The sequence below is a fragment of the Camelus bactrianus genome, chromosome 12, assembly GCF_048773025.1.
Source record: "Camelus bactrianus isolate YW-2024 breed Bactrian camel chromosome 12, ASM4877302v1, whole genome shotgun sequence".
Lineage (NCBI taxonomy): Eukaryota > Metazoa > Chordata > Mammalia > Artiodactyla > Camelidae > Camelus > Camelus bactrianus.
Window position 1 is genome coordinate 10,788,467 of NC_133550.1, and position 26,803 is coordinate 10,815,269.

General features: G+C 33.9%; 1 protein-coding gene across 3 annotated transcripts in view; it reads left to right on the forward strand.

Annotated features, from left to right (window-relative positions):
* MON2 (MON2 homolog, regulator of endosome-to-Golgi trafficking) overlaps positions 1 to 26,803 on the forward strand; it is a 101,927-nt gene that overhangs the window by 45,911 nt on the left and 29,213 nt on the right. For 2 of the 3 annotated variants that reach the window (XM_010949021.3, XM_074374649.1), the window contains 17 exons: positions 1,440 to 1,521; positions 2,102 to 2,286; positions 3,075 to 3,187; positions 3,530 to 3,634; positions 3,970 to 4,050; positions 4,129 to 4,202; positions 4,292 to 4,382; positions 8,537 to 8,638; positions 9,734 to 9,844; positions 11,363 to 11,538; positions 13,446 to 13,608; positions 13,934 to 14,227; positions 16,027 to 16,225; positions 17,699 to 18,327; positions 22,633 to 22,776; positions 23,395 to 23,412; positions 23,701 to 23,829. In XM_010949021.3, the coding sequence (XP_010947323.1) occupies positions 1,440 to 1,521; positions 2,102 to 2,286; positions 3,075 to 3,187; positions 3,530 to 3,634; positions 3,970 to 4,050; positions 4,129 to 4,202; positions 4,292 to 4,382; positions 8,537 to 8,638; positions 9,734 to 9,844; positions 11,363 to 11,538; positions 13,446 to 13,608; positions 13,934 to 14,227; positions 16,027 to 16,225; positions 17,699 to 18,327; positions 22,633 to 22,776; positions 23,395 to 23,412; positions 23,701 to 23,829 (2,696 nt within the window). The remainder of the gene's footprint in view (positions 1 to 1,439; positions 1,522 to 2,101; positions 2,287 to 3,074; positions 3,188 to 3,529; positions 3,635 to 3,969; positions 4,051 to 4,128; positions 4,203 to 4,291; positions 4,383 to 8,536; positions 8,639 to 9,733; positions 9,845 to 11,362; positions 11,539 to 13,445; positions 13,609 to 13,933; positions 14,228 to 16,026; positions 16,226 to 17,698; positions 18,328 to 22,632; positions 22,777 to 23,394; positions 23,413 to 23,700; positions 23,830 to 26,803) is intronic. The other variant, XM_010949038.3, reaches the window with a different exon arrangement.

Sequence of the window (26,803 nt, forward strand, 5' to 3'; positions counted from 1 at the left end):
TCACCATCAGAAATTTAACATCAATTCAGTATGTCATCAAAATTCCATTCAAATTTTGCTATTTGCCCCAGTGATGTCCTTTATGGTCGAGAATTACATGTTGAATTCAGTTCCATGTCTCTGTACTCTCCTTCAATCTGGAACGATTCCTTAATTTTTCCTTGTTTTATATGACCTGGACATTTTTGAAGAGTACAGGGCAGTCAGCTTGGGTTTGTTTTTCATTTCCTCATAACAAGATTCAATATATTCATTGTTGGCAGAGCTACCACAGAAATGTTGCTGGTGACATTAACTTTTTATCATTTGGTTAATATAATGTCTGCCTTGTCTCTTCTGTCTAAAGTTAATTATTAACTTTTTGTGGAGAAAGACTTTGAGACATCTATAAAAGAGAGCTTTCCCTTCTCCCTTGTTTATTTTGTTTCATTTATGTGTGTTAGTATAGGCTCTTGGATTCCTATTTTATTCTAAGGGTTGCTGTCTGTGATTATCATTATTTGGTTTGAAACTCATTGTCCCTGACATGGCCTTTTGGGACCCCTTTCAAGCTGGTCACTACGTCCTTTTATCATCCTATGTCCTTTTGTCATTTTCTGAGCACTAACTTACTTATCTGATATAACAGAATGTTCCAGGCTCATCTTGGATTTTTCTTGCCTCACACAAGAGTCAGTTATTTTTCCAAGGAACCCTGGTTCCTTTTAGTGGAGAATAGTGTTTAAAACTAACACATAGGCACTAAGTATGCTTCTTGCTACTTGAAAAGGAAATACACACATACATGAACACACATTTCCCTACATTTAAAAACTATGTATCTCTCTATATTAAGTACCATGAGGTCACATCAGTTTTTCCAATTCCAGTTTAATACTGCAAGGTTTACTTTTAATTTCCTATATTTATAATTTCCTTCTCCAACAGTGAAAAACTTGATCCTGTTGTATTCAATGTATTTGCTTATTTGCATAATTCCAAATGTATATAACTAGTCTCTTGGTTGAGCCAGCTTGTTAACACTGTCTCACTGCCAGCTGGTCACACAGGCCCAATGAAATGGAAGGGAATAGGAACTGATTATATATGTATTTTTATATATATATGTATATTTATATATATATATATATATAATATATATAACATACAGATTTTAAAGATATCAGTCAGTTAACTTGTATACAGAAAGATCTTATCATTGATATTTTAAAACAACTTAGTTTTAAGACTTCCTGAATTCTGAAAGTATAGTACGGTTTTAAAGTTTTAATTTATTCAGATATATTTTAAATGTTAGAGCTTTAGTGTTTAATGATTGCATTGTTTTGGGAATATCTGATATATTATCCAGTGGTGAGGGAGATTTTAGAATTTGATTTATTGTCAGGTGCTGTGATGTCTTTAATAATCATTAAGCATTGTGTGTTTTTCCCTTTAAGTTAGTAGAGCTGTTTGGGAAGAAATGGTGAATGCCTGCTGGTGTGGTCTGCTTGCTGCACTCTCTCTTCTTCTTGATGCCAGGTATTAATTCTTTGTAAGTTTTATATTGCATGTGGCAGTTAAAAAAAAATCCATTAAAATGGTTTACTTAAATTTGTCTTGAGAATTATTTCCTAATATTAGTTCTCTATGTGTGTAGAGAATTATTTTTCTGCCATCCTATTCTGTTGTCTGTTGTCATGTTTTATTTGATTGTCATATGTTTTAATGGAAAATACACTCCTAAAATTGCAGAATGTTTGTTTCATTTTAAGCTCTACTACTACTTTTACAGTGGTGATGATTATATTATTCAATTATTTTGTTGTTTTTCTTCAGAATCTGAATTTACTGATTTTAAAATACTTGATATTTTTAAGTTAAATCTTTGAGTTCTTTATCATTTTCTTCAGTAATGAATATGAGTCATACATTGCTTCAGATTTTCAGTTCAAATTTTCCAGTTCAAATTTTCAGATATGTTAAAATTCCTTACGTAGACTTATTTTGGCAATTTTAAGTATATTTTCTTAAAATTTACTGAATACCTAATTCCATATTGTGTTTGCAGCATAATTAGAAATAAATTAATCATATTAAATAAAATACTTTATCTTTTCAGCACAGATGAAGCTGCCACTGAGAATATTTTAAAAGCTGAACTGACTATGGCTGCTCTTTGTGGAAGACTGGGCCTCGTAACTTCAAGAGATGCCTTTATAACTGCGATATGCAAAGGTTCCCTGCCTCCCCATTATGCTCTTACTGTGCTGAATACCACCACTGCGGCCACACTTTCCAACAAATGTAAGACTTCAGCTCCTTAGAGTTCTGTTTGCCTATATTGGGCAACAAGGCATAGAGAAGAGATTACTGAAATTCTGAGTTCAAACCTCTGCTCTCTACTCACTGACTCTGTGACCTCTGTGAGAAGTTAATGGCCCTGAGCCTCAGTTTCTTCCATCTTTTTAAAACAATAGAGGTGGGAGTTGGGGGAATAATACAAATTTTAAACAATAGTGAGGTTAAAAGAAGATAAATCTGGAAGTCCTTTGTAAACTGTAACATACTATTGAAATGGGAGTGATTGGTTTTCTTTTTTTAAAGAGAACTAGTAAAACAGTAATGTTTGCTACCACTGAGATTAAGTTGATGTTTAAAAATTTCTTTTTCTTCTTGAATACTTTGAAAACATTCAAGTTTGTTACGTGTAATATAAATAAATTTCAATATGATACTTGGTTTTCAAACTGAAAAGTTGAGTATTGGTTTTTCACTTTAAGTAGAAAAGTTTACTGGGAATACATGTTTAAAATACTTAGTATCTTAATTCTAGTTTGCTTATGAAGAAATATACCAAAGTCCTATAATTTGTTAAAGTTATATAGAAAATTACTTTACTTAATATTTATTTAACTTGTCTTTGTTTTTGTACCTCCTGAATTTTCAAAATGTTTGCATATAGATAATACGTAACTAAATAAGTACCATAGTTGAACTTAGTTTAATCATGTTAATGCTTTAAAATATAACATTATTTTGAATGTATCATAAAAAGCATATTTTACTTATTGAGGATTCCCTTTGTGTTCTAGCGTACTCCATCCAGGGCCAGAGTGTCACGATGATCAGCCCCTCAAGCGAGTCCCACCAGCAGGTGGTGGCTGTGGGGCAGCCGCTGGCCGTGCAGCCTCAAGGGACAGTGATGGTAAAGTGCTTCTTCTTTTCTTGGTTATAAATTAACTATCAAGGAAACCTTTTGTACATTTTGTGTGTGTGTTTTCCTACATTTGTCATTATACTTACTTTCTTTTATCTGAATGATACTTTTAAAAGAAACTGGATAAATATGCAGTGACACTATCCTAACCAACTATGATCATGCAACTTTTGAGCAAATGAATTTGTTTTATACAAAACGACCCAAGCCTGTTTTCTTAATATTTTTGCATTTTATTTAAAAATTTTGAATATGATAATACTTTTTGACAAGCTTTTAATTTTTAAGAGTGCATAACCATTCTTGCAAACATATCCTTTTTTAATATAGCTAACGTCCAAAAATATCCAGTGCATGAGGACTTTACTTAACTTGGCACACTGCCATGGGGCTGTTCTTGGAACATCATGGCAACTTGTCTTGGCAACTCTACAGGTATGTTGTAGTCTCTGGATCAGAGGCCAGTGTTGTTTTTATATCAAGTGCTAACAGTTAAACTTAACAATGCCTACTGCAGGCCTCAGGAATAGATGGTAAGTATGGAAAAGGAGAAATTGGAAAAGAAAAAAGACATGGCTCATAATTCACCAAGTGATGGAATGTTCCTCATAATGGCCTGTTCTACTGCCTATGCTTGGTGTAATAAGTATTTTATATGAATATTAATTACTGTTTAAAATTTAGTTATTACTACTACTGATTTTAATTTAATTATTAGAATTTTTATAAGTTTATAAATTTCTTTGTTTTGATTTTTTTTAATTTTACAGCATCTTGTATGGATTCTGGGATTAAAGCCTAGTAGTGGTGGTGCCTTGAAACCTGGGAGAGCTGTAGAAGGACCCAGTACAGTAAGCTCTAGTCATTCTTACTCAATTAGCACTTCCCAGAATGTTTATATGTTACATTTAATTTTATTCTTTTCTTAGGTTCTAACAACAGCAGTGATGACAGATTTACCAGTTATTTCCAATATACTTTCAAGATTGTTTGAAAGCTCACAGTAAGAGTCAGTTTCTTTAATTGATACAGACATTATTGTTAGCTGCATATTTTAGATCACAGTGTCTTATTTTTTCATTTTTATTTTAGGTATCTTGATGATGTATCGTTGCATCATTTAATAAATGCACTTTGTTCCTTATCTCTAGAAGCAATGGATATGGCCTATGGAAATAATAAGGTGTGGTATTCTACCTTTCTGTGTTAAATATGCTACATTATTTAGTTAAATTAGGTGTATACTCATTATGATCTTAGTGTTTTATAAATGGGACTACCTTGTAGGCTCACCCTGCTTTGTTGGGTTTTATGTTTTTGCTTGTTATTTGTTGAAGTGGGAGTGAAGAGGACATTTTTTTGGCTTATGGTATGTCCCAGTATGTATTATGATTTAGAACTGTGTCTATTTCTCTTGTGTACTGGATATTTTAAAAAATATTTCTATAAAGAATAATTCAACACCACATTTGTAAACAAGTTCCATAAAATATCACATAACCCTTATGATTACAATTTATGATTGGGACAATGAAAGTTTTAAATCAAGGAATATATGTCTCAGTTTCTCTTGCCTTCATTGGGATGGAAAATAAGGAACTAATCATTTCTTTCTGAAGGTAATGATTCTCCCTACATTGAAAATAAAATTTTTGCTTTGTTCATTGAATGAATAGAATAGGACTTTTGAGAAAATTTCTTTCTATACTCAAAATATCATTTTTTTGTTAAATTTGGAAAGCACAGGAATATTTGGGTTTATTTATATCTTAGAAAATATTTAAAATGCTTTCTACACTTTAGAATGAATAAATGTAGTAGTTGGATCATTTACAAATAAGTGAAGACACCCAGAAAATGATTGAAAAAACAGAGAATGCAGCTTGTGATTTGTTTAACACCTGTCTGTAGGATCCAAAATTGTCTGCCTAGTCCTTAATTACAATTCTTTGTACTGTGGCTTGTCATCTTCGCTCTTGTGACTCATTTAAAGATTAGCCAATAAGATCTTATTAGGGCAAAGTTTTGTATATTATAGCCCATAGCTAGAGAATTACACAAACATGCAGGTGTTTGGAAATACATATTATAGTTTACTTCAAATCAAGGCAAGAATAATATAAAATACAGTGAAGTGATCAAATTCTTAATACCTTCAATAATCCTACATCCCTAAGATTAATTCTTAATGCAAAAGTATAATATTTTTAAAAGAGTTTTAAAAAAATGTTTAACTGAGCAAGTGTATATATGGTAATAGTTTGAGTATTTATGTATTCATTTAACAAGTACAGTAAGTTTACTATATACATGTCACTCTTCTAGAAAATACAAAGGAAATACAAGATTTCTACTTTCAAAGAGCATGTAAGCTGCTTCGCTGATTGATAAGTAGCAGTTAAGGTGGTAAAAGAGTCTATAAATAAATGGTATAGGTAGTAAGTGATAGGAGACATACTCTCTGAATCCCTATTGCCATGTCACGTAAGATATTTTTAGTACATACTAAATTGAATTAAGACTAATCAAGATCAATTATTGTGATTGGACCTGGATATTCAAGGAGTGGTAGGATTTAGGTAGGAAAGGGCAAGTTCATGGATGTTAGAAAAAAAAAAACATGTTACAGGAAGTCAAGATCAATGAAGATTGAGAAAAAAATAAGAGATCTGAGTATTATTAGTTTATTGTTCCTCTTGAAGAGTACAATTTCAAGAGAGTGTAAGAATAAATGTGATATTTCAGGGAGGCTTGGAAGGAACAGATGTTGAGAAAATGAATACAGTGAGACAGAAATGATTTCCCTGAAAATAGATTCACATTTCTTCATTTTAGGATTCAGTTTTGTAAAATGATGTGGTGAATATGGACTGGAAGTAAAAGTGTTTTAAAGTCTTCAAGTATAAACTTTATAAAAAATATTTTTAGATGAAGGTAAAAAACAGTTTATTATTTGGTTGTACTTTCTATAAAAATTATTATAAATATTCAGATATTAAAATAAATAGAAACTTCAGTATTTATCTACATTTTTTTGAAGTTTATCAATGTCACCTTTTCTGAGTGAGTTAAATATCTTAGGGATTAAAATGTACATACCATTTTTCTTTAGCTGTGGCTTTAAAGTGACCAGTTGTCTCATTTTTGGTCCTCATTTCAGGAATTTGTGCTAGTTAAGGTAGCTGATGGTAAATCTTGCAAATTCTTTCTTAGAAGGGGGCGATGTTGATGCTACTTGTGCAGGCATATTACCAAGCTCAATGTAACAACAACAAAAGTAATAAAACAGCTGTTATTCTTTGTTTACTGTATGTTAGGTACTAACTTACATTATTTTATTTTATCATTTAAAACAACTCAAGTTCAGTAGTAGTATCCCCCTTTTACAGATGAAACATAAAAATAGCTTCAATAACCTACCTGGGGTCGCCTATTAGTAACTGGTAGAGCTTGGATTTGAAGTCACATATGTATCATTTGGGTATGAGAAATATATATTCTTTTAAATGCTACACGATTCCTCTGAACATCCTCATTAGAAAAAGAAGGAGGAAGGGAAGGAAGTAACATTAGGCAACATTATGGGGACTTAATATGTGACAGGCACTTTCTAACATGAGGTCATTTCTGTATGTTATTATCTCCATTTTATAGATTAAAAAAATTAGTAACCATAAAAAAGAATGAAATTTTGCCATTTGCAACAACATGAATGGACCCAGAGGGATTATACTTAGTGAAATAGCTCAGACAGAGAAAGACAAATACTATATGTTATCACTAATCTGTGGGATCTAAAAAATAAAACAGGGGGTTGGGGTATAGCTCAGTGGTAGAGCATGTGCTTAGCATGCATGAGATCCTGGGTTTAACCCCCAGTACCTCCATTAAAAAAAATTTAAAAATAAAACAAACTAGTGAATATAATAATAATAAAAAAAAAGAAACAGACTCATAGATAGAATAAACTAGTAGTTACCAGTGGGGAGAGGAAAGGAAGAAGGGGCAATATAGGGTAAAGGAAGTAAGAGATTTAAACTACTATGTAGGTGTAAACTAAGTTATAAGGATATATTGTACAACACAGGGAATATAGCCAATATTTTATAATAACTATAAATGAAGTATAATCTAGAAATTTTGAATCACTATATTGTACATCTGAAACTAATACAATATTATAAGTCAACTTTACTTCAGTAAGAAAAATTAAATTACTCTTGGCTGTTAAGTGATAGTGTTGAGATGAGTTGCCAGGCAGTTAAAAATTCTCAGACTTAACTACTGTATCATATTGTCTCTAGAATGAATTTTTCTACCACACAGTATTTTTTAGGGTACCTTCAGTGTTACCACGTGCAGGAAAGGTCAGCCTGACCATATTTGTCTTAAAACAAATATGTTTTGTTAAAAAACCAATGTACTTGGTTCAACGGCTTCTGCTAGGAAAGAAAGATAATACACATTTCCATGTTAGATTTTATTTAGCACTGTAAAAGAATATAAAATAATTTTAAAGTCTTTTTCCTTAAAAATTATAAAATTATTATGCTCATAATTTGCTTTTTTAATTTCAGTTGCCTTTTCTTTTTTCTAATGCATTGTCTCCATTTGAAGTACCACAGTCAGTCATCAGAAAATTCTCATGGTTTTAGCCAGCTTTGTTTGCATTTGAATATATTTTACTAGATCTGTTAGTATTGGATTGGAGAAAGTTGCCCTTTGATCTTTTCACTGAAACTGTTCTTATAGCACATGGACCACGTACACTAATTTAGCAATGTATGAGGCACATCGACTCCCTTTCTGGTTTTGAATGCCAGCAACTGAGGAGAGGGGTTCGTCTTCTGTCTCTGCAACTTTTCTGTTAGTGTCTACACTGACAGGCCTTCTCTCTATCCATTTTCGATATCCTACTTCTTTTCCCTGGTCCCTGTTGTCTCCTTTCTCTTTTTAAAATATTTCCTGACATTCACACATAAAACCTGAACATTTGAGAACTTCACTAGCAAGTGAACACAGTTCAGTCCATAGTAAAATTCTTTCCTTCTGGTCAGAAGACTAGCCATTCTATGTATCTGGTATAATTTTGAATTTGCACTCTTTCCCCACTAAAACATTCTCTTCCCAATCAGATTTTCCAATTAGGAGCTATTCTAGATACTTGAAAGTGGGCAGAAAGGCTTGCCTTATGATAACTGAGGTTTTGTTATTTTTATTGCTAATCAATCATCTATTAATTATAGTCATGCTCATCTCAGGATTCGCAGTTTTATTTACAGCTAAAGTACCCAAACTCTCCTTATAAAATCAAAATGCAATATGTTTTCTCTCTAGGAACCATCTCTTTTTGCTGTTGCCAAATTGTTAGAAACTGGTCTAGTTAACATGCACCGAATAGAAATTCTGTGGAGACCTCTAACTGGCCATCTACTTGAGGTAATCTCGTTTTCTTAATTATTATATTTACTTCTTGTTTTGAATAAAGACATACACATTAATGTTTCTGGATAACCATAGAAAAAATCAGCATTAACTTTTTTTTCCCTGTACTTTTATCTGTATACTTTATCAGGGACTAAGTTTTATAATAATTGCTTTGGTGAAGTAATAGGTTGCTTTTTTGGCTGAAAATGGGTGATATATCAATGAAGTCTGTGGAGTCTCCTTCAGCTGCTAGTTTGAGGCCACTTTCTTTTATTATACAATCTTTTGATCCCCTAAGCTTCAGCTAGTTCTGAAACTTCAAGGCATTTAGGGCTGAGAATTTGTACTAAACACTGCTCTTTTACAACCTTTCCTGTGATTATGAGGTAGGTTTTCTACAAAGGGAAAAACCTATTTGGTTATAGATAGTGCCAGGGAACTGTGTCTGGATTTGTATTCTCTTGTATTCAGATTGGGGTGAATCAATAATTAACTGCTTCTTAATGGCAGCTGCCTCAGTCAGAATACGTATTTATGTGTGGTTTAGGTTTAGGTTGCCATGATTGTTTCACATTATTTTAGTAACCTAAAGAAGGTATTCTTAATTAAAAAAGGTGTTGTGCTTTCGTCTTTCCTTTTTTATCTCTATTTTATTGGGATTTCTCTTATGAGCTAGTAAGGAATATATGCAGATTCTTCATTATGGACATTCTCATCAAATGGCAAAAATATGTTCTTAAAATTTTAGCTCAGTATTTGATTATGCTGGTAGACCTAAATAGGAACCTTAGTATCTGCTTGTTTTGTTTATTCTGATGACATCATTTACTGTTATGAATCCTTTCTTCTCTGTGAGTTGTTTAGTTTCATCTTTTATCTTCTGTCTCTCTGTTGCTTCCTCTTGCCTCTCATTCAGAAGGTAAGCTTACTTACATTTTGGATATAATATTTTTTCAACCGTTATTGATGAACATTTGATATAATTTTTTAAATGTGAAAGAATAGAAAATGTGATGGTTTAATTTTTCTTTTCTCAAACTGATGTGTGATGCCTAGCTTAAGTATAGAAGTTAAATATTTAACTTTGTTTAATGTGTGTACCTTCAGGTGTGCCAGCATCCAAACTCTCGAATGAGAGAATGGGGAGCAGAAGCTTTAACCTCACTTATTAAAGCAGGATTAACATTTAACCATGATCCTCCACTTTCACAAAATCAGGTAAAAAAAGTACTTAATGTAAAATCATCCTCTCCCATATGTAACTTTTTCTTAATTTCTCAAATAGATGATATTCTAAAAGTGGGTTTTGTTGTTTAATATTCTATTTTATTTGTAGGCCGTGGATCTCTTACAAAACATTGATATGCCTGGATTTTTAGGATTAGCCAAATTAAAATTTTTTTTTAAATTTCTTGTTAATGACACTGAACTAAGTTAATAAATTATGTAGAATAGGGTCTCCCAGTCTAGAAGCTTCCCTCTTCATGCAGCGCTGTCCTTTCTGAGCCGTGCTTTATTAGCCTCTTTTGCTTTGGTCCTCACTTCTCTCTCTCTTTTTTTTTTTCGCTCCTTACCCTTACATGGGGAGAAATAAGTGGCATTAAGAGGCATCCACAGTAAAGTAGATTTTTATTTTTAAATAATTTTAAAGGTTATTTTATACATTCATAGTTTACTTTTTTCATGAGTCCTTTGTCCTGACTCCAATAGTCATTTACATATGTCTTATACAGTTTTTTAAAAGTCCACCAGTTTTGCTTGAAGATTGAGTTGGAATGAAGCATTTAATAGCCATTCCCCATTGCCCTCATTATCTTGCTATATTACATGGAGTCGTATGCTACAAATTTCCTCAACAGATAATTACTGAGTACATAGTATGTGCCAGGCAGTATTTTAGCTCTTCGAATAGAATGATGAACAAGACAGACAAGAGCTCCATTCTAATAAAGCTTACATTTTAGTGATTTGATATATTTTTCCTGCTACAGTTTTAAGTTTTTTGTAAAGAAAGTCCTTGTCCACGTGTATATCCTCAACAACCAGCTTAATACCTGGCACATAGTGAGAGCTTCATAAATGTTTGTTCAATCAATGAACCAAATAAATGAATCCTTGGAGAGAAGAAAGTTAAAAATGAAGCAAGTGCTTTCAGATGCTGAAAGGAATAGAGCATAGTACTTTTTTTTTTTTTTACTTTCCAACAGATTTCACGGTTTTACGTCATCTTTGTTTGCCATACTTACTCATTTTTATGAGTATTGAGAATTTTAAATTTAAATACATGTGATATACATTAATTGGGTTAATGAAAGATAATTTTAGAAATTGAGAATTGTTTTCTTCTCTCCAAATAGAACTAGATAGATAGATAGATAGATAGATAGATAGATAGATAGATAGATAGATAGATGGATAATCCTTTAGTGAGATTCATTTCTGTATGGGCCTGTAATTAATACCTTTTAACATAAAGTCATTTTCCCCATTTATTCTGAAATCTAACCCTTTGAAGATTGATTTTTATTTTCTTTGACTTTAAAAAAAGACATAGATGACAAAATAATCCTGGTGATTACTGTTAGAGAAATCATACTTAATGTTTATTTTACTGAAAAAATTTCTCTTTACCCTTGCAGTCTGAGTGGAGGTGAATTTAAACTTGAAAGACAACAGTTAGAACTTTCCCATGTTTTTCAACTTCTCTTTCTAATTAGCTTCTTGCCCCCTTTTCAGAGGCTGCAGTTGCTTTTACTGAACCCATTAAAGGAGATGTCCAGTATTAACCACCCAGATATTCGACTCAAGCAATTAGAATGTGTGTTGCAGATTCTGCAGAGTCAGGGAGACAGTCTTGGGCCTGGGTGGCCATTAGTGCTTGGAGTTATGGGAGCAATCAGAAATGATCAAGGGTAAGTGTTTAAAATTAACATCCAAAAAATGATAGAAAAAGAGAATCCCACTAAAATCTTGACGTGATGGTAATTTTTTATGTATGCCCTTCCTGCTGAAGTTTAACATCTAGAATAGTTTTTCTTAACCCTACCCCCAAGTGGCTATAGGGAATCATTATGGCTCATCTTTGTTTTAAAAGGTAGAAAAAAGGCTGTTTATTTGACATTTATACATGAATGCAAGGTTCTTACTTACAGTAAGAAAAATGCACCAATCTAACAAACTTTGTAACACACCCAAGTGCTGCATTTTCTTTTGGTAAATTCTTGGTAAGATGTGAATGAGCGTTTAGGGCTTGACTTCTCTGCATGTGTTAGGAAGTCTAAGAAATTGCTTTTAAATGACTTTTTCATTCATTTATGAAACATTTATTCTGTGCCTAGTATATGTCAAATACTATACTACCTAGTTATTCTGGTTTCATGGGTAAATAGTTCCTGTTTTAAAAGTAGAAACTTACGGAAAAGGAACAAAGCCTAGCAGCAGGAGCCTAGTAAGAGAGTACTTTGTTATGCCACAAAAGAATAGCACTTCAGTAGGAGGGGCGCATGCCCTGGAGTGGGGCAGAGCCAAAGCTATGGGGAACCTTATATGCTGTTATAAGTTATGTGGATTTATCCTCAGTACATTTGGGAGGCATTTTAGGATTTTAAGCAGAAGAATGATGTGATGTGATACGCATTTGATGTATGTTACTGTGTCAGCAGCATGCGGGGTGCATGGGAAAGCCTGCAGGGCTCTCTAGAAGTAGGGAAGAGGAGATGGATTTGAGCTATTTAACAGATTGACTAGAGGAATGAAGGGAGAAATAGGAAGCAGAATCAGGGGTGACTCCCAGATTTCTGACTTAGGCAGCTTACTGGATGGTGAAATCCTTAACTAAATAGGGAACACAGAAGGAAGAGCACATAAGGAGGAAATGTATGGACTTGTTTAATTTAAAATAAGACATTGCAGTGCAGAGATTTAGCAAACATTTGTATGTATTTGTAATTCTGCAGCAGGACTCATAATACCTCGTATGGATGACTAGGAGTTTTACATGATGGAGAGGCTTGGGACTATTATGGAAAGTTAGTTTTGCTTCTTTATTTGTAGTAGCAAATTTCCTTAAATACTACAAAAATACTACATGATTAAGTGGAAAGAGATTAGCCATAGCTTAGGTCAAGCTGAAATTTCTCCTCTCAACCTACAATGCAGTTATAAAATAGTGCGTTGTAAGGATGAAATTAATTAATACATGTAAAACACTTCGAAAGCACATAAGACAGTACATGCTCAATGTGTTAGGTGTTTATTTTCACCACCAGAATTTCTCTCCAAAAACACATATTTCTTATTCTCTTCATTTGAAATTCAGAATTACTCTTTACTTTTACAGACTAGATGTAGAATTTTAAATAGTATATAGTATAGATATAAATATAAGGAACTCATTTTCATTCAGTGAGTAAATTGTGTGTATTCTCTTGGGCTGGGCACTATGCTAGATGTTAAGGATACGTGGTGAGAAAGTAGCTGTAGCCAATATCCCTTTCTCACTCAGTGTCTTAGTTTTGTTTGGCTAGTTGATGCAAAAGAGAAATAATATGGCATCAATACATATTTTCTTTTTTTTAGTTTACTATTTTTATTTCTTATTCCTATAAGCTTCTTTCTTTATTTTTGTTACTTATTTTTAAATAAGCATATCTTTTTTACATTAATGTAAATGTTGAAGTATTTTATGATGTGTATTAGGGAAGATTTTCTTGTTCCAATTTTAAAATTTTGATTTGTTCAAATTATTGTAAGGTATGTATTTTTCCTCACATTTCTGTTAAATGCATGAATGTAAATATCTTTTCTTTTATGTTTTCAGAGAGTCCTTGATACGAACTGCGTTCCAGTGTCTTCAGTTGGTTGTGACTGATTTTTTGCCAACAATGCCGTGCACTTGCCTGCAGATTGTTGTCGATGTTGCAGGTAGCTTTGGACTTCATAACCAAGAACTTAATATTAGTTTAACATCAATAGGTTTATTGGTAAGTATCATTGCCTTTCTTATACAATCTGGAAATCACTGTTTGCAGTCGAGAGTGGATGCTAAGCGAGGATGCTTTTGGTGCTATAGGAGCATTTAAATAACTTAAGTACCAAACATATCTTGTATGAAGGGTTCAGTGGTATTATTTAAGAAATAATTCTTTAAGATTGGACTATTTAGATTAATTTTGATATATTTCTGTTGGAAAAGAGATTTCTGAAGTAATAGTGTTTAAGTTTTATTCTGAAAAAAATAAGTTTCATATTTCTGTGTTTAAAATAGAATCCGTGAATAAAGTGATCTTTTTCTCCTTCGCTTTTTAGTGGAATATTTCAGATTATTTTTTCCAAAGAGGAGAAACTATTGAAAAAGAATTAGATAAAGAAGAGGCAGCACAGCAAAAGCAGGCGGAAGAGAAAGGAGTGGTTTTAAATCGGCCATTCCATCCTGCACCACCATTTGATTGCTTGTGGTTATGTCTTTACGCGAAATTGGGTGAACTGTGTGTGGACCCCCGGCCTGCTGTCAGGAAGAGTGCAGGGCAAACTCTGTTCTCGACAATCGGTGCACATGGGACTTTATTACAACATTCAACGTGGCACACTGTTATTTGGAAGGTATTGTAGAATAGCTTGAGTTACCAGCTCTTAATTGAGACACGCTTATATACTTTTTGAATTAAACTTGTTTCTATCAATTTTTAAAGAATTTCTGTGTATTTGTGCATTTGGCAAAACAGAAAATGTAAGCTTTCTCAAATTTTTAATTGCACCGCACACAGAACAAATTAAATATTAAAAGCCTCAGCTTTTTATCTCTGTCTTTGATTTTTGCCTTTGCTCTTCCCTTCCCCCCTCATTTTCCTCAGCAGTTAAAATCAGTAATTGCTAAGCCACTACATGTAATTCAAATATAATATAATCAAATGAAAATTTTATAAATAGAAGAATGTCAACAATAGTAAAATTTACTTGCAGACTCATCGAAAGAAAGACTCCAATTTGTAAATTCTACGTGTTTGTTCATTAAGTATGCAGTTTCATTTCTTAATTTTCCGTTTTTATTTTCTTTTTAAAACTTTCTTACAAAGCCATCAGCTTATTAGTGAGCATCTCCTCTTTCCTAAAAGACTTCCTCACATTTTGTTTAATCTGTCCCACTTTAATAAAACTTCTATTTATAATCCTTTTACTGCTTTTGTGAATTTTTGATATCAGTAAGTTTGACAATAGGCAGCATGATAAACTTTAGTTGTATTTAAGAATATTTTTATTTTAATAAAAAGACCCCAAAGTGTCTTCTTAAAAACTAACAATGCATGTTCCCTAATACAGATAATTAGAAGCCCTGTTCCCTCCTGTGTCATCTGTTTCAACTCCATTCCCTGGCTTCTCCTCAGATCACAAACATACTTGAGTCCCTTACAGTTTTGAAAAACAAACTGACATTTTCTCTGATTCCTGTTTTCCTTTCAAGCAGCTTCATTGTTAATATCTTGCTTCCTAAATCTGAATTATTTTTTCTTTCTCACCTCTTCTGCATTCCCTTACCCCTTCTAATTTGATATCCAGATCATTCTACTTCAGTCTCTTAAACATTAGTGTATGGCAGAACCACCTGGAGGACTTGTTAAAGGACACATTGCTGAGTGAGCCACGGTCTCTAACCCCCTCAGAGTTCTTGATTTCTGCCCCCGCCCCCCAGCGTGGGAAATGAGAATTTGCGTCTCTGTTAAGCTCCTGGGTCATGCTGATGCTGCTGGTTCTGAGACCATAATTTTAGAACCATAGAAATTGTTCACAGGCTCTTCAGGTGGTCTTTTAATTGCCAGGTCTTTTGCCCTGTGCTCAATCCTTATCCTACACATTTTTTTATAGCATTTAATACTGCTGATTGTTTTCTCCTTGAAACTTCTCTTGATTTGGCTCCTTTTGCACAGCAGGCGCCTACTTCTCTATTCAACTTTTGTTTTATTTTCTTGGCTTCTGTTCCTTTCCCTGAATCTATGTTTTAAATGTGAACATTCCCCAAGTCCCAGCCACTTCCTGCTTGATATTTTTCAAGCACCATCATCCAGTTTCGAAGATTCAATTGTAACCTCCATCCAGATGTTGTTCATAATTATTTTTTTGCCTGGATCCTTTTCTTTAGCTTCATTCCCTTCTTATACATTACCCCATAGATGCTCCATTGGCACCTCAACTCAGTAAGTCTTAGACAATATTCTATCCAATTTATTCTAATTTTTCATATTCTGACCTTAAGGATAAACTTAAGAATATAAGGATACTGGTTTCCTCTAATATATGGGGATTGATCAGACTGTCAGGAATAATTCTTTGTAACAATTTATAATTTCCTGTGCTGTTACTTAAACTATGTTATACTTTTTATATGCATTTTTATAAATATTCAGGTTCTCTTTCATCTACTGGACCGAGTTCGAGAGTCTTCTACCACTGCAGACAAAGAAAAGATTGAGTCCGGAGGTGGCAATATTCTCATTCATCATTCAAGAGACACAGCAGAGAAGCAGTGGGCTGAGACATGGGTTTTAACATTGGCCGGAGTGGCGAGAATCTTCAACACGAGAAGATATTTACTACAGCCTTTAGGTAGATACACATTTTTTTCCTGAGTGTATAAGTAATTTATGTTAAAGGAAGTTTAGAAACAACAGAAGATTCTTCTAAAATTCATATACAGTGCTACTTCCCAAGAGTAATCCATCATAACTGCCAGTCTTTGTGTTGTGTGTGGTGTGTGTATGAGCATGCAGGTTTCCATTCGTTTCATTATAAAAGTATGTAATGTGTATCCTACTGCCTGCCTTTCTAAGGGATACGGTGATGTGCCAGATGCCTCCATCTTTGCTATATCATGAGTATGAGGGAGGAACTATGGTTACCTAAATACATACAAAATTCCTACAATGGTAAATGCTGCAAAGGAGCTTATAATAGGTATTGACTAGGCCAGTGAGGTATATATAGGCTTCCCTGAGAAAGCAGTATTTTACCTGCATAGTAGTTCATCAGGCAAGGGTAAGATGAATTGGAAAGAACCTTAAGGGCAGAGAGAACATGTAAAAGAGTTGGGAGAAGATTGAGGAGGTGGAGATGGTGAGGACTCTGGCATGTTTGAAAGTCTGCAATGAAGAGAACAAGGAAAAGTGTGATTCTAGATGAGGTTGTAGAGGTAGAGAGAGGCCAGACCATGCAACACTTGGTAGGTTAGGTTCAAAAGTTGACCTCATAATAAGAGCAGTGAAAACCACTGAAAGATTTTAATCTATGATGTGATGTGATGTGATGTGATGTGATGTGATTAGACATGCGGTTGAGAAAGATCACTTTGTATGGTATATATGGAATGGAATGGAATGGCCACAGAGAAGAATGGTAGGATATACTATTAGGCTGGTGAGAAAGCTGTTGGGGGTGTAGGTAGATCAGTGCTTCTCAACCAGGGCCAATTTTGCCCAACCTCCTCTCTCCCCTGCCACAGGATATGTGGCAGTCTGGAGATGTTTTTTGGTGTCACAACTGGGGAGGGACATGCACTACTGGCTTCTCGGGGAGCAGAGGCCAGGGATGCTGCTACACATCTTAAAATGCATAGGATAGCCCCTACAAGAAAGAATTATCCAACCCAAAATGTCAGTAGTACTGAGATTGAGAAACTCTGGTGTAGATTTATAATACTTTCAGTTCTGATGGTGGTGATGGGGGTGGTTGAGAAGAGTGAACAGAAATACTTTTGTGCGTAATTGTGAGCAAGCTGTCCATATCTTTATTTTAATTTATTATTTTATGTTCGTCTTTTTCCCCCTTTTTAAGTTAAAGCCTAAGCATATTTACTCTTTTCAGGCATTTTTGTGTGGTATTATTCATCACGTTCACTTTAGGGCCCTTCTCTCTATTATTAATGATTTTAATTCACATTGTTAGTACCTAAGCATTTTTTGTTTTTTTTTTTTTAGTTCTGTAGGAACTTAAGCAGAAAAATAAAGCAAATAAACTTTAAAGTGTCTAAAAAAATTTGATCACTTTTACGGTGATAAATTTTTTTTTCTCTTCCTAATATAGGAGATTTTCCAAGAGCATGGGATGTTCTTCTTGACCATATACAATCAGCAGCACTCAGCAAAAACAATGAAGTCTCTCTGGCTGCACTGAAAAGCTTCCAGGAAATTTTACAGATTGTGTCCCCCGTCAGAGACTCAGATAAGCCTGAGACGCCACCTGCAGTTAATGTACCTGTGCCTGTCCTTATAGGGTCCATATCAGGCCCTGGCCTGAATAGGCCGTTCATAAGAACAGATTCCATAGGAGAAAGACTTAGAAGATACAGTGGCTCTGAGCCACCCATAGTTACAGATGAGCTTGAAGATTTGAATCTCTGGTGGGCTGCGTGGAATACCTGGTATAGGATTGGATCTGAAAGCACTAAGCCTCCTATTACTTTTGATAAACTAACATTCATTCCCAGCCAGCCTTTTCTTACAGCTTTAATTCAGATATTTCCAGCTCTTTACCAACACATAAAAACTGGTTTCAACATGGACGACTTGCAGAAGTTGGGAGTCATATTGCACAGTGCGGTTTCTGTCCCAATAAGTTCAGATGCATCCCCTTTCATTCTTCCATCTTATACTGAAGCAGTTTTGACAAGTTTACAGGAAGCTGTACTTACAGCTTTAGATGTTCTCCAAAAGGTAACACAAATTTAGTGGCTATCTAAGCTATAATGCATATGGTTCTCTGGAATTTTTTTTTACTTTGCTGTACATTTTGGGGAGTCAATTCTGGATCATCAAGGTTGGTATATATGTATACTTTGGGATAAATTCAGGGTCATAAAGATCCAGTTATCTTTAATACTTGTGTTTTTCTAATATATTTAAAAAGATAACCCAGGTTTGTCTTGAGAGTCTAAGAAACTGCCTGCATGCTCTTATTTCTATTCACCAGCATTTTTGGTTTGTTCATGCAACTCTTCACAAGAGGATATGCTTTTTGGAATGGCAACTTTAGTAAAGTATTTCTATAATTAGAAAGTTACTAAGCAGTGGGACTATATTTTGGATTTTCTTCATCTGTACTTAAATTAGTTCTTCAATTGTTGGAAGCCTATATTTTTTAAAAAAGAAGGTAAGAGTAAGTTTATAAAGTATTTTTCTCACAGACATTTTTTAAAAATATTTTTTTACCTATGTGTGTTTTGTTCCTGCAAAAAAAAAAAATTATTAAACAGACCGAAAAATTACTAAGCAGAGTCTAAGCAAGCAAGACCAGATCAAAAAGAATTCTTTAAACTATCAAGGTAATTGCTAGCACAATTCACAGCAACCAAAATGCTGAACAGACAGACAAAAACAGCCAGCAATCCTAACAAAGTAGCTATGGCATTCCAACAAAATTAGAATGAAACTAGATTCTGATTACAAACGTTTTCAGTAGTCATTTGTGTACTGCAGATTCTGTTTTCTGTTTAAGTCATTGCATTATGTCCAACTGGAATGATGAGAACTTTCATAGTAAGAATGGTGGTTTCTGCTATAGCATAATACCTCTTAACTGACTTAAGGAAGTCTAGCTGAGCAGTAATTCCTTGGTCTCTTTAACTCTAGTTACACCTGCAGAGGAACAAATTGTGTAGAAACTTGTAAGTACAAGAGAATCTGGCACTTAAGAAATTTATTGTATGGATATCAGTTTTCCACAATTGAAATCAAAGGACATACTTCAATTTTCAGTAGCGGGGTTTGGGGGGGAAGGTAGCCTGTCAGTAATTACTTTTTTCTCCTTGATTGACTGTGAATATAAATTGCTTATAGACTGCTGTTGAGGGAATGGAAAAGTTATTCTATCAGAAAAAGAAAGCATAAGCCGTGTGGGCTGCCCATAATCGAGAACTCTCACTCAGGTGTTTAATTCAAGTCTTTGTATATGTGTAGAGGATTATAAACAAAGGAAAAACACAGATCCCAAAAATTCATTTAAAGGAATAAAAGTATATAATTTTATTTTTTAAAAAAACTTCTGCTTTAGCAGTAAGAGAACAAATAGAGTCATTCACTCCAACTACTAGGAATTTATTCTGAGCTTTTAATGAAAGCAACGTGCATCTTTAATTGGAACCTTAGAAAGCTTTATTGTTGTTCATTTATACCAGTTGATATCATTTTGCATTACTAATTTTCACTCTAACCATTGTGTATTACTTATATGATTATCTAAATGGTATTTCATAACGCTTAAATGTGGTTCAATCATTTGAGGTCTTTAATATTTCCTAACAGAAAAATTAGCATATTTCATTATTAGTAAGAGTGTTTTTGTATTTCCCCCCACAGTGTCAGAAAACTTTTTCACCAGCAAAATTTACTTGCTTTGGGACTATTTTTATACTAATAAGCTATTCTGCAAAACATCTTATTGATTAAAAGCTATTTTCTTTCCTAAAGGAAAAACGCATTTCTGATTTCATGTTTACCCTTACATTGTTTACGGCTTAAGGGTCATAGTCTTCTCCTCTTGGTTTTCATGTCACTAGTTCTCAGCCAAAATGACTCAGTCATGTATGGTTATTTATCTCTTTATTTATTTTGGCCAAGATATTTTGACATACATGGGGGACCTGAGAATTTGATTATCTGCTTTCCCTAAGTTCTGAGATCAGGCGACTGCATCTGTCTTATTTATTGCTAAACTTCCTAAAGTCAGATGTCTGGATACGATACCTGCCTCCACGATCACGGCTGCTGGAGCGGTACTGCAGAGACACCATCACATAATGTGTGAACGGTGCCCTTGGAGGTGTGCAGTGAAGCTGTCTTCCACTTAATAGGGGCGAGTTTCTGACTCTCTCTTGACTTCAGCTTCCTCATCTATAAAAGGAAGATAATGTCTACAACTTTTTTCCCCCTGTTAAATGGGATAGTATTTGTAAGGCATTTAGTGCTTGGCACAGTTAAACACTCACTAAATGTTAGCTGTTACCATCTTCAGTATCAAGTTCTCTGTCAAAGACGTAGTACATGGTAGGCATGGAATGAATTATTTTAAATGACTTAAAAAGAGAAACCTTGAACCATGTCAGAGGTTGGATATCCAGTTCTTTTCTTGTTTACACATACACAGTTTTCAAGCGCTAGTAGGAAATCTTGTCCAGATTGCTTGTCGGCTTTTAGCTTTTGGACTAAAATCTGTTACTAGATTTGTACTATAGGCTTTTCTGAAAAACTTCGGAATACTAAAGAAAAGCGAATAATAACCTTCTTAGATAAAGTTTGTTTAAAAAAGAAAAAAATCGGTCCCGTATTACACATTTAAGATCCCAGAATTCAACCATAACAATATTACTATGTTTTTTGTTTGGGTTTTTTTTTTTTAAATAAAGGGCCACTAAAGATAAAAACATATAGTCCAGGTCACTATTTGCTGCTAAGGTATTTCCAGAAAAATTTTGATACTTAGTTTTTTTAGGTATCCACACAGACTTTTTCCTTCTTTCTTTTTTTCTTTTTTTAAATGGAGGTACTAGGGATTGAATCCAGGACCTTGTGCATGCTGAACGTGCACTCTACCACTGAGCTAGACCCTCGCCCCTTCTTTCTTTCTCTCTCTCTTTTTTTTTTTTTCAGTCATTGCAAATAAAAGAATTCACTAAGGATAATTATCTCTTTTCCACAGTAATTACTACTTGTTTACTTCTAAGAGTTAAGACTCAACAAGAAGTTAATAAAGAAAACTGTATAACTATTAGAAGTAGTTAGTAGGATTTTTTTAGGCTGTGTACCTTTCAAGTTCTCCATTCACTGCTTCTGAGAAAAGTAACTAAATATTGAAAGATGGTATTAGATATGTTTGTTCTACTTTTTCACGTTTTAATCATAGGATGATCTGCTGTAGGGATGGGCAGTGCTTTGCTTACCTACTTTATATCTCAAGATAGTTTTATCTAAAACTTGTAAAGCTAAATGGCTGCCTCTTCTCTGAGGGAACATAAAACTAGTCTATTATCTGATAGGTTAAAAAAACCCATGATCGCAGGAAAATAAAATGTACTTTTAGAAGAAATTCCTTAAAATTTTGAAGTGCTTTGAATTTATATTTGAAGGTACCTCGAGTGTAGAATGATCATGCTTTTTGTTTTGTAAAGCACACATATATTTTAGATACTCCATAAATAATATCATTAAATATTTTTCCTTCAGAGAAAAACAAATACCAAAAAGGGAAATATGAAAGAATGGGAGGAGAAAAATACATTTGTGGCTAGAATAAAGACATAAGATTTATTTTAAATACTTTCAATATAATGGAAGTAATTAAAATTTGCAGTGTCAGAATATGTATTTTATTCTTTGTTTTATGAAATTATATGTAGCTGTAAGTTTATTCCTATTTAAAAAATTTTTTGTTTTAAATGAAGTCTATATATTCAGATATATTAGACACTAAATATGCACTGCCTTGTTAAAAATTAATGTAAACATCTCTTTTAGAAACAAATTTTCATTCAAGACTTATTTTCCCAACTGTAATGAACATGATTATTTGTTAAACTCTGTAGACCAGGCATGATGCAGGAATCAGCTGTCGTTTCAATGAACTGATGTCATCACTTAAGTAGAAGTCAATACCATGTTGGTCAGTGAAAAGCATTCTTAATGGTCTACTGGCTATATTACTGAATAAGTGATTAGATTGTGGAACCTCAGAACTGCTTGGGACCAACTTCTCTTTAAAACATTGCCCTTTATTTAGTCTGCTAAGTAATAAGTCATACTTATAATTAGAAAACATTTTTAGCTGATTAATATATTTAGCCTACACTTCATTCAGTAACAGTTTAAAATAGCTTAAATGTCTTTCAGGTCTTATAAAAATTGTATAATAGTTAAACATAAAATAGGATAATCTTTAAGATTGTTTGGTTAAACAAATGAATATGTAGTAAATAACTTAATGGAGTTCAGGTTATGCATTCTGCTGTTCATGTATTGTTTTTATAGGCCATCTGTGTAGGACCAGAAAACATGCAGATAATGTATCCAGCCATATTTGACCAGTTACTGGCATTTGTAGAATTTTCCTGTAAACCTCCACAGTATGGACAGCTGGAAACAAAACACATTGCAAATGCAAAATATAATCAGGTAATTTACTATAAATTATATTTACTCTGTAAAATTTCATGGCTTATAGTCAGTTCCACTTAAGATGGACTTTGGTTATCTCAGGAGTTTTTCATTCACAAACTTTCATATGTTTGTTAACATTTTAAGCTGGAAAAAGAAAAACACTATTTGGAAGACCTTTTCTTGGTTCCTTTTTTATTCTTTATTACTTTCCTTTCTCTAGTAGTTCTCCACGAAGTTTGACCTTTCATGTTACTCTGAAGTATATCTTTCTTCAAAGTTCCTTTCTTGGAGTCCCCATCCCACTAAAAAATGGCTTCTCCATCCCTAAGCCAAATCCTACCTAAAATAGATACCTGTAATGCAAAATGAAGAAATCTTTGTATACTAAATAAGAAATTGTCTACTACTGGTGTGATATTTAGTTGGATTTTACATAAAAGATTTTTATAGCCATAATTGGCAAATTTTAGCTTTGTTTTGGCTTAGGGGAAAAGTAAATTTCTGAATGCATGCACATGCTGATTTTGTTCACTCAACATAAAAATTATAATTTTACATGGTCCGAAAAGTAGTTTTAATGTGTATTAACTTTTCTCATTCTATTTGTCTTGCAACACAATGGAATCACAATAGATCCAACTATTTGCACCGGTGAGTTAAATTTCCTAAAATTGTCCTAACCTATTGACAACAAATAGAGTACATCTTTCCCAGTTCTTGATAGAATGCTCTATGTACTTTTTCCAATAGTTTTAATTCTTGCCTGGCTGAAAATTACTCTTTCGTGAAGTACGTATCTCTTTGAAAACTTTGCATGTAATATAACCTGATCTCAAACGAAGGCCTGAACGTTAAGACAAAGAAGCTTTCTATGAAAACAGTATGATTTCATTTAATCTCATTTTTATTTTAACTCCATGTGAAAATATTACTTTCTAGGCGGAATGGGTAGCCTTGAATTATGTACCATTTGCTGAAAGGTCTTTAGAAGTAGTTGTGGATTTATACCAAAAAACAGCCTGTCACAAAGCAGTGGTGAATGAGAAAGTACTCCAGAATATTATTAAGGTATCTTTTTTATTTTAATTTCTATACTTTCATTTAATGATGACAGTATTATTGAAATTACTCTTTAAGTAATAATATATTATCATACATTGAGATGAATGGAAAGTACAATTTATGTTGCTACTTATAGTGACTTTTCTCCAACAATCATGGATATTATTTAGGAAGCTATTTTTCTAAAGCATGGGGTTTCTTTAATGAAAAATATTTTAAAGTAAATATACATTCGATTTTGTACAATTCTTAAATATTACTGCATAAGACAACGAGGGTCCTGTTTCTTAGGACAGTACTGCTCATACTTTGAGGGTGATGAGCATTAAGGGGGAGGTTCACAAGGCAGCCTGTCGATTTAACTGATCGTGTGTACTGACTTGCTTTTTAAAGGCAGTTCCTCAGTGCATGGACAGTCATTAAAATTCATCTCTTGCTGACTGTCCTCTTCCTCCAAAGCTTATTTTCTGCTTTTTCTTCTGTTTTGAAGGACAAACCTAAACCTTGCTCTTCCTCTAGTATGTGGATGTGCCTTTGATTTCCTAGACAATTACAGGCTGATTGAACTCTCTTCCCCTCAAGGAAGAAGGCCTCTCTCTTTTCCGAGGCTCATCCCTCTCTTTGTGTTCATCCTTTTCTCTTCCCACCTTTCTTTGTTGGTGATTCTTTCATTTTTCTTTCAGCCTCTTATACTTTATCCTGGAAAGATGATTAAGCCTTTTATACAAGAACTTTCTACTCAAATTGCCATTCTCTTTCAGCTTTCCTTTGCTTCCAAACTCCTTTAAACAGCTTGTGACCTTCACATAGCCACCACTTCGTCTAACCTGTTGCATGCTGCTTCATGGCCATATTGTGCTACAGAAACTACTTACTTGAAGTTACAGAAGACCAAATTGTCAAATCCTAAGCCCTTTTCTAATTCTTTATCTTCCCTATAACATGGTACTGTTCCTACCTTCTTAAAATTCTTTCTTCCTTTGATTTTTGCCATACTTCTTTCTACCCCTCACCACTCATCCCATCAAAACTGTCCTCTCTCTCCTCCTTTATTGAGAATTATTTTTAAGCACTTCTGTTGCCAGGTACCAACAAGTAGTAGAGATTTAAAATGAATAAATAATCCATATACTTAATAATTCAATAAAGGATCTATAAAAAGGCAAACAGACAACAATGCAGTGTATTAAGTACTAAGTGAAGACCACAGAGCGGAGGCAGCTTTGTGTTCAGATAGACCTGGCTTAGCATAGTGCACTGCTGTGTACCTGCTTCTTTGTGATTTTTGGTCAAATGACCCTGAGAGTTTTTCTCATCTGTAAAAGAAGAAGAGTACCAATACCACTTTCATATCAACCTTTAAGAAAACTAGTTGAGATACAGCATTTAATGATACTTGCTAAGTAGTCAGTTCTGGATAAAAAGGTCCCCCCTCCCCTTCTGCTCCAAATAGACAAGGAAATAACTTAACTGCCTAGGGGATCTTGGCAAGGAATAACAGAAGTAACACTTGAAGGAGTAATAGAGTTTGCTAGGTTAAAAGGGAGAGGGAAATATTCTAGATAGATTAAGCAATGTAAAAGATTAGATCATGATATATTTTAAAAGAAATATTGAAAAATCCCGTTTAGGGAGGGTGATAGGGTTTGGAATAGTTCTGAAAAAGTGGCTGTGGGTCTTAAAAGCCATCAGAAAGAACCAGACTTTGCTCTTTAGCTGTTGAAGGAGTGAGCACGGAGGGGCGACGTGAATCAGTTTGTATTTGTAAAGGAATGAAACAGTCCCTCTTCTGTATCCCTAAGCACTTTGCTGGTGCCACTTACTACATTGTGTTGTGGTTAGTTGGACAAGGCTCTTTCTTTCTGTGAGCTTTGTGGCAGCAAGAACTGAGTTTCCCAGTTCCACGTACATTTATGAATATATACTATATGCCCATCCTTGTATTAGTTACTTAAATATTTAAAAAAATGTATAAATCATATATCTCTGCTGGACTTAACATTCCCTTGATTTCAGTAAAATATTAATTGCAGTAGTAAACCATCCATTTCTTTTATCTAAACTTGAGTTATAGGGTGTTAGTTTAGAGTGGCCAGTGTATAGTTTATTATTCTTTTGTTTGCATATGATATACATTCAGGCTCTGACTAGCTTTAACAATAAAGATTATTTATTGGCATGCTTAGTTGGAAAATTCGGAGATAGAGGAAGGGCTTAACGACTGGTTGATGCAGTGGTTCAGCGCCATCACCAAAAACCAAGTTTTTCTCTCCCTGTTCTGCTTTTTAAGGGTTCACTGCATCCTAACTACATTTCTCCTCATAGTTGTAGGCTAATAAAGGAATTAGATGTCAGTAGCAGGGGTGTGTGTGTGTGTATCACATTTTCTTCTTAAGCTCCTAAAATTAACCTTAGGTGACCCAGCTTTGGTCCCATGCCCAGTCTTGCACCAGTGATTATGGCCAGAGAAATGGGGTAGTTCGATTGGCTTAACAAGCTAATCATCCCCTTACCCTAATTCCCAACTGGATGTGGGGAAGGGAAAGGGGTAAATAGACTCTGGGTGGGCTAACTACTTGATGGTGGAGGCCCATTTCATGCTAATATGTAATGGTTCATATGTTCACCATGCAACTGTGTAGTACTAGTTTGTGTGGATGATGCTGAAATTAGGTTTTATGTTCACTCCATAACACTGAAATATGAAAATGTATCTCTTCTACTTTTTCTCTTTCTCATTTATATAAAAACAGAATTCTCACTCTAATGCAAATTATCAGATGATATGCTGAAACTATTTATTGATGGCATGCTGGGATAGCTCACTGTGGTAGTTTGCTCAGTCTAGTCTTCTAGTTGGTGGATAGAACTATGACCAGAGAAATTCATTCTGAACCACCAAATTAGTTCTTTAATGATTAACAGCAACCTGTCTCAAAAGTTGACCAATTAAAAAGTAGGTCTTAATATTTTAGTCACC